The 13,125-nt window shown below is 41.3% G+C and overlaps 1 protein-coding gene and 1 pseudogene across 1 annotated transcript in view; both read left to right on the plus strand.

The window, feature by feature from the left end:
* The first annotated feature begins 3,498 nt into the window (after positions 1 to 3,498).
* On the plus strand, positions 3,499 to 4,161 carry LOC101574982 (annotated as a pseudogene).
* A 7,086-nt stretch (positions 4,162 to 11,247) lies between these two features.
* LOC101575378 (CDKN2A-interacting protein-like) overlaps positions 11,248 to 13,125 on the plus strand; it is a 20,872-nt gene continuing 18,994 nt past the window's right edge. Inside the window, 3 exon segments of the mRNA XM_012513669.2 lie at positions 11,248 to 11,761; positions 11,764 to 12,210; positions 12,213 to 13,125. Coding sequence (XP_012369123.1) covers positions 11,392 to 11,761; positions 11,764 to 12,210; positions 12,213 to 13,099 — 1,704 coding nt within the window. The 5' untranslated portion in view covers positions 11,248 to 11,391 and the 3' untranslated portion in view covers positions 13,100 to 13,125.

Raw genomic sequence — 13,125 nt, forward strand, 5'->3', positions numbered from 1 at the left:
CCCTTAACAATAAAGGGATGAGAAAGTGTGTTTCTAATGGGGCCTGTACAATAGCTCAATTGTTCAAGCGCCTGACTAAACAAAGCAGCCAGATTCAGGATGCTGTTTGGTCCCCAGACACTCATGCCAAATCAGACCTGCTGTGAATGCATTCTGAGGCTGCCAAAAAAAAAAAAAAAGGAAAATGAAAAAAATTCCTTCTGTCATTTTAACATATAAATAACTGGGAAGTTGGTTCTCTACATATACTTTTTCTGAGGAGACTGGCATGGTCGTCATGCATGAATTACTCTAATTTCCATTTAAATTTGAACTGGAAGTACTTTTGAGTGGTGTATAGGGGAACATTCTTATGAGGGTCCATCTTCCAAAAGTGCCTGGAATGTGTGTTGAATTTGTCCATTAACAATTCACCTTAGAAACACAAATCATATGGTTTAAAATATCAGCTATCCATGAAAATGTCAGACCTTACACAGGGGTCTCTCATTCTGACCCTTAACAAAAAAGGGATGAGGAAGTGTGTTTCTAATGTGGGTCTGCCCAATAGCACAAATGTTTAAGTTCCTGATTAAACAAAGCAGTCAGTTTCAGGATGCTGTGTTGGATTCCCACTCATGCCAAAGCAAATCTGCCATGAATGCATTCTCAGGTGGCAAAAAAAAGAAAGAAAGAAATCCTCTTGCTATTTCTCTATATAAAGAACTGGGAGCCCAGTTCTTCGTGTATACTTTTCTGAGAGACTGGCAAGGTGGTGATCCATAAATTATGACATTGTCCTGTTTAATTTTGAGCAGGAAGTTCTGTTGGTGGCTGTATAGTGGAACATGTTTAGGATGACCCATCTCTCCAAAGTGCCTAGAAACTTTCAGAAGTTTTCCATTAAGAACTTACACTTGGAAACAGAAATCATACTGAGGAAAGAATCAGATATACATGGAGAAGTCAGCCATTACATAGTTTTGTCACATTGTGACCCTTAACAATAAAGGGATAAGAAAGTGTGTTCCTAATGGGGGCATGCCCTATAATTCAATTGTTTAAGTGCCTGCTTAAACAAAGCAGTGAGCATCAGGATGCTGTTATTCAATCCCTAGACTCTCATGCTAAACCAGAACTGCCATGAATACATGCTGAGGCCGCAAAAAAAATAATCCTTCTGACATTTTTCCATATGAAGAGGCCACTTCTTCAGGGATACTTTTTCTGAGGAGACTAGTCCTGTATTGAAACATAAATTACTGCAGTTTTCTGTGGATTTTGAACAAGAAGTCTTGTTGGTGGCTGTGTATGGGAACAAGCTTATGAGGGCCAATCTTCGAAAGTGCTTAATACCTTTTCAGACTTTCTCCATTAGGAATTCACCCTTAGAAACACGAAGCATATGACAAAAGGTATCAAATATACCTGGACTAGTCAGGCCTTGTACAGGTGTCTCTCACTGTGGCACTTAACAATAAAGTTATGTGACAGTTTTTCTCTAATGAGGTACTGCCCATAAGCTCAATTATTATTATTATTATTTTTTAATTTTATTTATTTAGTGTGTGTGGCCAGCTCAGCCCACCAGGGGGCGGGGCTGGCTGGCATGTGGTGCTGGGGGATTGAACTGCGGTCCCTGTGCTTTGCTTGGCTTAGTTTGCTCTAAGTAGGTGCTTTAGACCACTGAGCCATCTTACCAGCCCAAAGCTCAATTATTTAAGTGCCTGCCTGAGCAAGGACAAGAGCCTCAGGATGCTATATTCATTCCCCATACACTCACATCAAACCAGACCTGCCATGAATGCATTCTGAAGTGGTCAAAAAAAATCCCTCTGCCATTTTTCTGCATAAAGACCTGCGAAACCCATTCTCCAAGTTTAATTTTTCTAAGGAGACTGGCATAGTGTTGTTCCATGTATTACTGCATTTTCCTGTTGAATTTTGAACCAGAACTCCTGTTGGAGCTTTATAACAAGAAACAAGTTTAGGAGGACCAATCTTCCCAAAGTGCCTAGAACCTGTCTGGATTTTCTCCATAAAGAATTCACCCTTAGAAACCCAAACAATATGGTTGAAGGAAACAGATATTCATGGACAAGTCAGGTCTTACACAGTTGTCTCTCATGGCCCTTAAAAAAAAAAGGAAGAGAAATTATTTTTCTAATAATGGCCTACCCATTACCTCTATTGTTTAAGTGCCTACTTAAACAAAGCAATGAACCTCAGCGTGCTTTGTTCGATCTGCATACATTCATGCCAAAACACATCTGCTGTGAAAGCATTCTAAGAGCCCCCAAAACAACCTTCTGACATATTTCGTCATAAAGAACTGGGAGAGCAGTTCTTCAGGTATACTATTTCTGAGGAGAGGGACATAGTGGTGATACACGAATTATTGTGTTTTCCTGTTTGAATTTTGAATTTTGAAGTCCTGTTGTGGATGTATAGGAGCACTGGCTTAGGAGGGCCCATCTTCCAAAAGTAGAATTCACTCTTACAAACAAAAATTGTACCGTGGAAGAAATCGTATATACATGGATAAGTCAGGCCTCTCATTGAGGAATTTAATAATTGGATGAGAAAGTCTGTTTCCAATGCGGAACCGCCCATTAGCTAAATTGTTTAACTGCTTCCTTAAACGAAGCAGTCAGATTCAGGATGCTGTGGTTCAATCCTGAGACACGCACTCGAAACCTGCCCTGCTGTGAATACATTCTGAGGCCACAAAAAAAGAAAGAAAAGAAAAAAATCCTTCTGCTATTTTACAATATGGAGAACTGGGAACCCGGATCCTCAGGTATACTGCTTATGAGGAGGCCGGTATGGTGATGATCCATGAATTACTGCGTTTTCCAGTTGAATTTTTATCCTGAAATCCTGTCTAGGGAACAGGTTTAGAAGTGGCCATCTTGGAAAAGTGCTTAGAACCTCTCTATACTTTCTCCATTACGAATGCATACTTAGAAACATAGCTCAAACAGTACAGATATACATGGACAATTCAGGTGTTAAATAGGTGTCTGTCATTGAGCCATTAAAAAAGGGACAGAAAGTGTGTTTCTAATGGGGCATTTCCATTATCTCAATTGATTAAGTGCCCATTTAAACAAAGTACCCATCCTCAGGATGCTGTGGTTCGATCCCCAGACACTGACTCCAAACAAGACTGGCAGTGAAAGCATTCTGAGGTGCCAAAAAGATACCTGCTGCCATTTTTCCATTTAAAGAACTTGGAGGCTGGTTCCTCAGGTTTCTGAGGAGAGTAGCATGGCGGTGATCCATGAATTTCTGCGACTTCATGTATAATTTTTAGCCGCAGGCCTTGTTGGGGGATGCATAGGGTCAGGTTTAGGAGCGCCAATCTTCCCAAACTGCCTAGAATCTGTCTGGACTTTCTCGCTTAAGAATTCATCCTTAAAAAACAAATCAGAAAGTGTGGCCAGGTGGCTCAGACGGAGCAGGGCTTTCCTTACCAGTGGAATAAACTGCCAGCCAGTCTCCTGTCTTCTGCCCACCATGGCTTCTTCTGATATTCAGGTGAAAGAATTGGAGAAGCGTGCTTCAGGCCAGGCTTTTGAGCTGATTCTCAGCCCACGGTCAAAAGAATCTGTCCCAGATTTCCCCCTTTCCTCTCCAAAGAAGGATCTTTCTGGAGGAAATTCAGAAGAAAGACACAAGTCCCATGAAGCTGAAGTCTTAAAGCAGCTTGCTGAGAAATGAGAGCATGAGAAAGAAGTGCTTGAAAAAGCAATAGAAGAGAATAACAACTTCAGTAAAATGGCGGAGGAGAAAATGACCCACGAGATGGAAGCTAACAAAGAGGACCGAGAGGCACAAATGGCTGCCAAACTGGAGCGTTTGCTAGAGAAGGATAAACACGTTGAAGAAGTCCGGAAGAACAAAGAATCCAAAGATCCTGCTGATGAGACTGAAGCTGACTAATTTATTCTGAGAACTGACTTTCTCCCCCTGCCCTTCCTAAATATCCAAAGACTGTACTGGCCAGTGTCATTTTTTTCCCTCCTGACAAATATTCTAGAAGCTGATGTAGGACTGTATAGGTAGATACAAATTATAAGATGTTGTTTTAGGGGCTAAAGGGGAGAAACTAAAAGTGTTTTACTCTTTTGCTAAAGTGTTGGTCTTTCTAATGTAGTTATTTTTCTTGTTGCATCTTTTCTACTTCTGTACAATTGGTGTACTGAGTTAATGGCTAATACTGTATTGGCTCTGTGAAAACATGTTTGTGAAAAAGAATGTAGTGGCTTCTTTCAAACTGTTAGATCCTGAATATCTGTTCATTTTTCAATCCCAATTCTGTCCCAATCTTACCAGATGCTACTGTACTTGAATAGTTAATAAAACTGCACAGTGCTAAAAAAAAAAAAACAAAACAAATCATACAGTGGAAGGAATCAGATGTACAAGGACAAGTCAGGCCTTACACAAGTGTCTCCCATTTGGCCGTTAACAATAAAGTGATGAGAAAGTGTGTTTCTAATGGGGGCCTGACCATTAGCTCAATTGTTTATGCGCCTTTTATTCAAAGCATTTAGACTCAGGATGCTGTGATTCCATCTTCAGACACTCATGACAAACCAGACCTGCCATGAATGCTTTTGGAATACATAAAAAAAAAAAAAATCCTTCTGACATTATTCCATATAAAGACCTGGGAGGCCACTTCTCCAGGAATATGCTCTCTGAGGAAGCCAATATTGTGGTGATCCATGAATTGCTGTGTTTTCTTGTTGAACTTTTTTTTTTAAATTTTATTTATTTGTATATTGTGTATGTGTGGGGGGGGCAGCTCAGCCCACCAGGGGGCGGGGCTGGCTGGCATGTGGTGCTGGGGGATTGAACTGTGATCCCTGTGCTTTGCTAAGCTTGTTCTAAGTAGGTGCTTTAGAACACTGAGCCATCTCACCAGCCCCGAGGGTTTTTTTTGTTTTTTTTTTTTTTGGTGGAACCGGGGATTGAACTCAGGCCTTTGCACTTGCCAGGGAAGTGCTTATTCCACTGAGCCATCTCCCCACCCCCCTCTTGTTGAACTTGAACCAGAAGTCCTGTTGGGTCTCCAGAGGGGCACAGGCTTAAGAGGGTCCATTTCCCAAAGTGCTTAGAACTTTGGCTGTGCAGATGAACACATTAATGAGGGGACATCTTGCAAAAGTGCTTAGAACCTGTCTGTATTTTGCCCATTATGAATACACACTTAGAAACACAAATCTTATGGTGAAAGGAATTAGATATACATAGACAATGCATACATTCAACAGGTGTATCTCATGAGCCATTAACAACAAAAGGATGAGAAAGTGTTCTTCTAATGGGGGTCTTCTCAGTATTTCAATTGTTAAAGTGGCTGCTTAAACAGAGCACTCAGTCTCAGTATCCTGGGGTTTGAATTCCAGTTCTGTTGCATTGTGGCTCTTAACAATAAAAGGATGAAAAATTGTGTTTCTAATTTGTGCCTGCTCATTGGCTCAGCTGTTTAAGTGCCTACTTAATCAGAGAGGGCAGCCTCAGGATGCTGTGATTCAATCCACAGACACTAAAGCCAAAACAGACCTGAGCTGAAGGCCACAAAAATAAAAAAACGTTCTTGGATTTTTCCATATTAAATAAGTGGGAGGATGCATCTTGAGGTATACTTTTGCTGAGTAGTTAGGGAGGTGGATGTGGTGAATTTATGTAGTGCACAAAGGAATTCAAACAGGAAATTCAGTTTTACACAAGATAAAGGAACAGACTTAGCAAGGCCTCGCTTTCCAAAATGCCTAGAATTTAGCTGGACTTCACAGGAAACACATTCTTAGAAACACAATTCATACAGTGGAAGGAATCTGATATACAAGGACAAGTCAGACCTTACACAGGTGTCTCACACTGTGGCATTTAACAATAAAGGGATGAGAATGTGTGTTCTAAATGGAGACCTGCCCATTAGCCCCGTTGTTTAAGTGGCTGCTTAAACAAAGCATTCAGCCTCAGGATGCTGTTTTTCAATTCCCAGATACTCAACCCAAATCAGATTTGCACTTAAGGCAACCTGAGGCCACCAAAAAACCAAAAAAAATCCCTTCGCCTCTTTTTCATATAAAGAAGTGGGATACCAGATCTTCAGGTATACTTTTTCTGAGGGCACTGGTGTGGTGGACATGGTGAATTTTTGGTGTACACAAAGGAATTTGAAATGAAAATTCAGTTTTACACTGGATAATGGAACAGACAAGACAGCCCATCTTCAAAAATGCCTTGAATTTAGAAGTATTTCTCATCTTGTAACTCATTCTTAGAAACACATATCACACTGTGGAAGGAATAAGATACATAGACAAGTCAGGCACAGGTATCTCACATTTTGGCCCTTAGCAATAAAGGGATGAGAAAGCATATTTCTAATGTAGACAAGACCATTAGTTCAGTTATTTAATTTCCTGCTTAAAGAAGTCAATCTGAGGATGTTGTGGTTCCATCCCCAGTTACTCAAGCCAAACCAGAACTGCGCTGAAGGCAACCTGAGGCAAAAAAACAAACAAAAAACTCTTGAAATTTTTCCATATAAAAACTGCGAGGCCAGATCTTCTGGTATACTTTTCCTGAGATTAGTGGGGTGGATATTGTGAATTTCTGGCATAAACAAAAAAGTTTGAACCAGAAATTCAGTTTTCCTCTGGATAAAGGATCAGTCTAAGAATATCCCAGGTTCCAAAAAGCCATAGAATTTAGCTGGATTTCTCCAGTTAGAATTGAATCTTAGAAACACACATCATATGGTGGAAGGAATCAGATATATATGGGACATGACAGGCCATTCACAGGTGTCTCACATTGTGTCCCTTAAAAATAAAAGGATGAGAATGTATTTCTAATAGACACCTGTCTATTACCTCAGTTGTGCAAATGCCTGCTTAAAGAAACAGTCAGACTCTGGAATCTGTGGTTCGATCCTGATACTCAAGCCAAAGCAGACCTGCACAGAAAACAACCAGAGACCACCAAACCCCCCCCCAAACAAACAAACAAACAAAAAACTCTTCTGCCTTTTTTTCATAAAAAAAGAAAAAACTTGGAGGCCAGATCTTCAGGTATAGTTTTTCTGAGGAGACTGGCAGGGTAGACATGGTGAACTTCTGGGGTTTGCAAAATAATTTGACACGGAAATTCAGTTTTACATTTGATATGGGAACAGACTTAGGTTGTACCAGCTTCCCAAAATTCCTGGAATTTTGCTGGACTCTCCCCATTTTAAACTCATTCTTAGAAACACAAATCATATGGTGGAAGGAAACATATAAATTGACAAGTCAGGACTTACACAGGCTTTTCACAATGTGGCCCTTAACAATAAAGGGAGAGAATGTGTTTTTCTAATGGAGACCTGCCCATTAGCCCAATTGTTTAAGTACCTGCTTAAACAAAGCAGTCTGCCTCAGGATGATGTGGTTTGATCCCCAGATAGTCAAGCCAAACCAGATCTGCATTGCAGGCAACCTGAGACTACCAAAAAATAAAATCATTTCTGCCATTTTTCCTTATAAAGAAGTGGGATACTGGATCTTCAAGTATACTTTTTCTGAGGACACTGCCAGAAATACATTGTGTATTTCTGGGGTAAACAAAGGAGTTTGAAATGAAAGTTCAATTTTACACTGGATAATGGGTCAGATTTAGGACGGCCCAGCTTCCCAAAATGCCTAGAATTTGGCTGGTCTTCTCCACTTGGAATTAATTCTGAGAAGCACAAATCATATAGTAGAGGGAATCAGACACACGTGGACATTCAGGCCTTACACAGGTGTCTCACATTCTGGCCCTTAACAATAAAGGGAACAGAAAGTGTGTTTCTAATGGAAATCTGCCCATTGGCTCCATTGTTTAAGTGCCTGCTTAAAGAAACATTCAGCCTCTGGATGCTGTAGTTTGATCTCCAGATACTCAAGCCAAAGCAGACCCGCACAGAAAGATCCAGACCTGCACTAAGGGCAAACTGAGGCCATGAAAATGTTTTCTAAAAAAAATGTGCCTTTTTTTCATTTAAAGAACTGAGAGGCCGTATCTTCACGTATACTTTTTCTGAGGAGACTGGTGGTGTGTGCATGCTTAATATCTGGGGTACACAAAGAAATATGATTGAGAAATTCAGTTCTACACTGGATACAAAAACAGACTTAGGAAGGCCCAGGATCCCAAAATGCCTAGAATTTAGCTAGAATTTCTCCACTAGGAACTCATTCTTAGAAACACAAATCATATGATGGAAGGAATCAGACATACATGGACAAGTCTGGTCTTACACAGGTGTATGGCATTGTAGTTCTTGACAATAAAGGGATGAGAATGTTTTTCTAATGGGGGCCTGCCCATTAGCTCTGTCCTTTGCCTGCTTTAACAAAGGAGTCAGACTCAGGATGCTGTAATGATTCACAGATACTGAAGCAAAACCTGACCTGCACTTAAGTCAAACTGAGGACACCAAAAAACAACAAACAAACAAACAAACAACAAAACAAAACTGGGAACCTGGATTTTCAGGTGTAGTTTTTGTGAAAAGCCTACAGGGTGGAAATGGTGACCTTCCTGGGTACACAAAGAATTTGAACAGGAAATTCAGTTTTACACTGTATACAGGAACAGACTCAGGAAGGCCCAACCTCCCAAAATGCCTAGAATTTAACTGGACTTCCTGTAAATGGGTCTCATTCTTAGAAACAGAAATCATAAGGTGGAAGGATTACATGGACAAGTCAGGCCTTACACAGGTGTCTCGCATTGTGGCCCTTAACAGTAAAGGGATGAAAAAGTGCGTTTCTAATGGAGGCCTGCCCATTAGCTCAGTTGTTTAAGGGTCTGCTTAAAAAAAGCAGCCTCAGGATGCTGTGGTTCGATCCCTTGATACTCAAGCCAGACCAGACCTGTGCTGAAGGCAAGCTGAAGGCAGCCAAAAAAATGTAAATAAAAGTAATCCTTCTGTGGTTATGCCATATAAAGTACTGGGAGGCCTGATCTTCAGGTATTCTTTTTCTGAGGAGACTGGTAGAGTTACATGGTGAATTTCTGAGGTACCCAAAAGAATTTGAAAAGGAATTTTAGTTTTTCAATGGATACAAGAACAGACTTAGGACATACCAGCTTTCCAAAATGCCTAGAATTTAGCTGGACCTTCGCCACTTCAAACTCATTTTTAGAAACACAAATCATATAGTTGAAACAATTACTTGGAATTCATTCTTAGAAACTCTAATCAAATGGTAGAAGGAAACATACATGAACAAGTCAGACATTTCACAGGTGTCTGGCATTGTTGGCCTTAACAATAAAGGGATGAAAAAAATGTGTTTCTAATCAGGGCTTTCCATTAGCCTTTAGTGCCTGCTTAAACAAAGCAGTCAGCCTCAGATGCTATGGTTCGATCCCCAGATGTTCAAGCCAAGCCAAACCTTGGCTGAAGGCAAACTGAGGTCACCAAAAAACCCCAGAAAACCCTTCTGCTGTTTTTCCATCTGAGGAACTGGGATCCCAGGTCTTCAGGTTTACTTTTTCTGAGGGAAATGTCGGGGTGGACATGGTGAGTTTCTGGGGCACATAAAAGATTTTAACCAGAAGTTTAGTTTTACACTGGATATAGGTACAGAGTTAGGATGGCCCAGCTTCCCCAAATGCCTAGAATTTAGCTGGACTTTCTCCACTTCAAACTGATTTTTAGAAACACAAATCATATAGTTGAAACAATACATGGACAAGTGAATGCTTTCACTAGACTGCTGCATTGGTGACCATAGCAGTAAAGAGGAGAGAAATAGTCTTTCTAATTTGGTGTGCCATTTTCCTGACTTTTTTCACTGCCTACTGACTCAGAGCAGGGAGTCTAAGGATGCTATTGTTCGAATCCGGATACGGGAACAGACAGGAAGGCCCAACTTCCCAAATGCCTAGAATTTATCTGGATTCCTCCACTTAAAACAGTCTTACAAATACATATCATATGGTCCTAAGAAACAAATATACATGGAAAAGTGAATCCTTTCACTAGACTCCTGCATTGGAGGCCTTAGCAATAAGAGGAGAGAAACAGTCCTTCTAATTCAGGTGTGCCCATACGTGTTCTTTCAGTGCCTTTTGAATTAGAGCACTGAGTCTCACGATGCTGTGGTTCGAATTCCCTCTTCCTCAGGCCTTAGCAGACCTGAATGCAACCTGAACCAACACAAACACACACAAAAAAATCCATGTCAACTTGTTCTGTACATGAAACTCAATGGTAGAATCTTCAATATTTTTCTGAGGAAACTTGCATGGTGGTGATATATAAGTTACCACATTTCCCAATTGAATTTTGAACAAAAATCCTGTTGAGGGCTGTATAGGGCAAAAGGCTTAGGAGGAAAATCCTCCCAATGTGCATCAAACTTGTCTGCATGTTCTCCATTGAGAATTCACACTTAGAAACACAAATCATACAGTGGAGGGAATCAGATATTCATGGACAAGTCTAACCTTACACAGGTGTCTCAAACTGACCCTTAAAAATGAAGGGAAAAGAAAGCATGTTTCTGATGAGGTCCTGTCATTAGCTCAGTTGTTTAAGTGCCTGCTTAAACAAAGTAGTCAAGCTCGCAATGCTATGGTTCAATTCCCAGATCCTCACGCCCAACCCTGAAAGCATCCTGAGACTGCCAAAAAAAAAAAAAAATCCTGCCATTTTTCCATACAAAGAACTGGAAGGCTAGATCTTTTTTTTATCTTCAATATTTGAGATTTTATTGGTTGTGTTGAGGATCAGTACACATGATTCACTTTGTACACAATTCTTAACACACATACCAAAAAAAAGTCATATATTGTTTTTCAGTTGTTCCAGTGACTTTCCAGCTTCAAATTTAGAGGCAAATTTTCTGTAAGAGGATTAAGTACCAGTATCTTCAAATGTTGACAATGTGTTACTTAAGTCCCACCAATTCACAATTTTGTATCACATACACTACATAATCAAATTTTTGATCTTTCACAGCACATTAACAAAATGAGGCAAACCGGACTACCACTACCAAAGATGTTACAGAGTGCACACAATTCTGACAGGGCAACGATTAGGATGTAGTTTTCTTTAGGAAACAACTCTACCAAAAATGAGAATAGAAGTCATTTAAAGTATCCAAGACATTATTAAATGCAGGACTGTAATTCCAAATTGCCATTTAGTATGCTTTGTATTGCAGGATAAAAAACTAACCCCCGGTTGGCTGTTCAGCTGCTCCCGTCGCTGTTGTTTAGTGTTGGGCCTCTCGAGGGGCGTTTTCCAAAAGGCCGCCGGTACAAGCCTCAGTGACAGGGCCGCTCGCCCCTGCGCACCGTCTCCTGCCCGCTGCACGTTTGCTCGCGTCTTCCGCGGCATGCAGATCCAACATGGCGCGGGAGGTGTCCGAGTACCTGAGCCAGAACACGCGGGTGGCCGCCTGGGTGGAGTCTCTGCGCTGCGAGGGCGAGACTGACAAACGCTGGAGCCACCGCAGCGAGTTTCTGCTTCGAAACGCTGGGGAGCTGGCGCCCGCTGGCGGCGTCGACTCCACTAACGCAGACGAAGCTGCCGACGCCGAGAGCGGGGCCCACAGTCGGCAATTGCAGCAGCTCATCTCTTTTTCCATGGCTCGGGCAAACCATGTCTTCTTAGGGTGCCGGTACTCTCAAAAAGTTATGGATAAAATTCTTAGTATGGCTGAAGGCATCAAAGTGACAGATGCTCCAATCCATACAACAAGAGACGAAATGGTTGCCAAGAAGAAGAGCCATCCAAAAAACGAATTGTTGAAGGAAAAAGCAATTCTGCAGTTGAGCGAGATCTTGCAAAAATTTCTGCCATAACAGAACGAACATCAGCTCAGCAAGAAAACAGTTCAACGAGTTCAGGGTCATCCGCCAAATCAGAGAGTAGTGGTAACTCCACGACGGGCTCTGGCGGGTCTGTTCAGAATAACTCTGCAAGTGAAGGAGGTGGATCTGTGTCTGGCCAGAGCAGCAGCAGCACTTCCACTCAGGTAACAGCAGGATCTAGAAAAGCTTCTGAATCTGAAGCTCCAGATAAAGATGGGTCAGCAACATTTGTTTCTTCATTGTTGAAGTCTAGTGTGAATAGTCACATGACTCAGCCCAGTGATTGCAGACAACAGAGTGGATCACCTAAGAAGAGTGCTTTAGAAGGCTCATCAGTCCCAGCTTCTCAGAGCAGCAGATTGAGGTGCCCTTGTTGGGCACCTCTGGGAGCTCAGAGGTGGAGTTGCCATTGTTGTCTTCTAAACCTAGTTCAGAGACAACGTCAAGTGGGCTGACTTCCAAAACTAGCTCAGAGGCAGGTGTTTCGTCATCAGTATCCAAAAACAGTTCTTCTTCAGGCACATCATTACTGACTTCCAAGAGCAGCTCAACAAATACATCATTGCTAACTTCCAAAAGCACTTCCCAGGTAGCTGCATCACTGTTAGCTTCCAAGAGCAGCTCCCAGGCCAGTGGATCTTTGGTTTCTAAAAGCACTTCCTTAGCAAGTGTGTCCCAGCTTGCATCTAAGATTAGCTCACAGAGTAGTAGCACCTCACAGTTGCCTTCTAAAAGTACTTCACAGTCAACTGAGAGTTCAGTCAAATTCTCTTTTTGCAAGTTAACCAATAAGGATGTGAAACAGAAGCAACCTTTCTTCAATAGACTGTATAAGACAGTGGCATGGAAGTTGGTAGCTGTTGGTGGCTTTAGTCCCAGTGTGAATCATGGAGAGCTCCTAAACGCAGCTATTGAGGCGCTAAAAGCAACCCTGGATGTGTTTTTTGTCCCTCTAAAAGAACTAGCAGATCTGCCTCAAAATAAAAGCTCTCAAGAAAGTATTGTTTGTGAATTGAGATGCAAGTCTGTGTATTTGGGCACTGGCTGTGGCAAAAGCAAAGAAAATGCAAAAGCAGTTGCATCAAAAGAAGCATTAAAGTTGTTTCTCAAGAAAAAGGTGGTGGTAAAAATATGTAAAAGAAAATACAGAGGCAGTGAAATAGAAGATCTTGTACTCCTTGATGAAGAATCAAGACCTGTAAACTTACCTCCAGCATTAAAGCATCCTCAAGAATTACTATAATATGTCCAAATAATCATTGCATATAA

This window comes from Octodon degus, unplaced genomic scaffold (assembly GCF_000260255.1).
Source record: "Octodon degus isolate 3935 unplaced genomic scaffold, OctDeg1.0 scaffold00015, whole genome shotgun sequence".
NCBI classification, from domain to species: Eukaryota; Metazoa; Chordata; class Mammalia; order Rodentia; family Octodontidae; genus Octodon; species Octodon degus.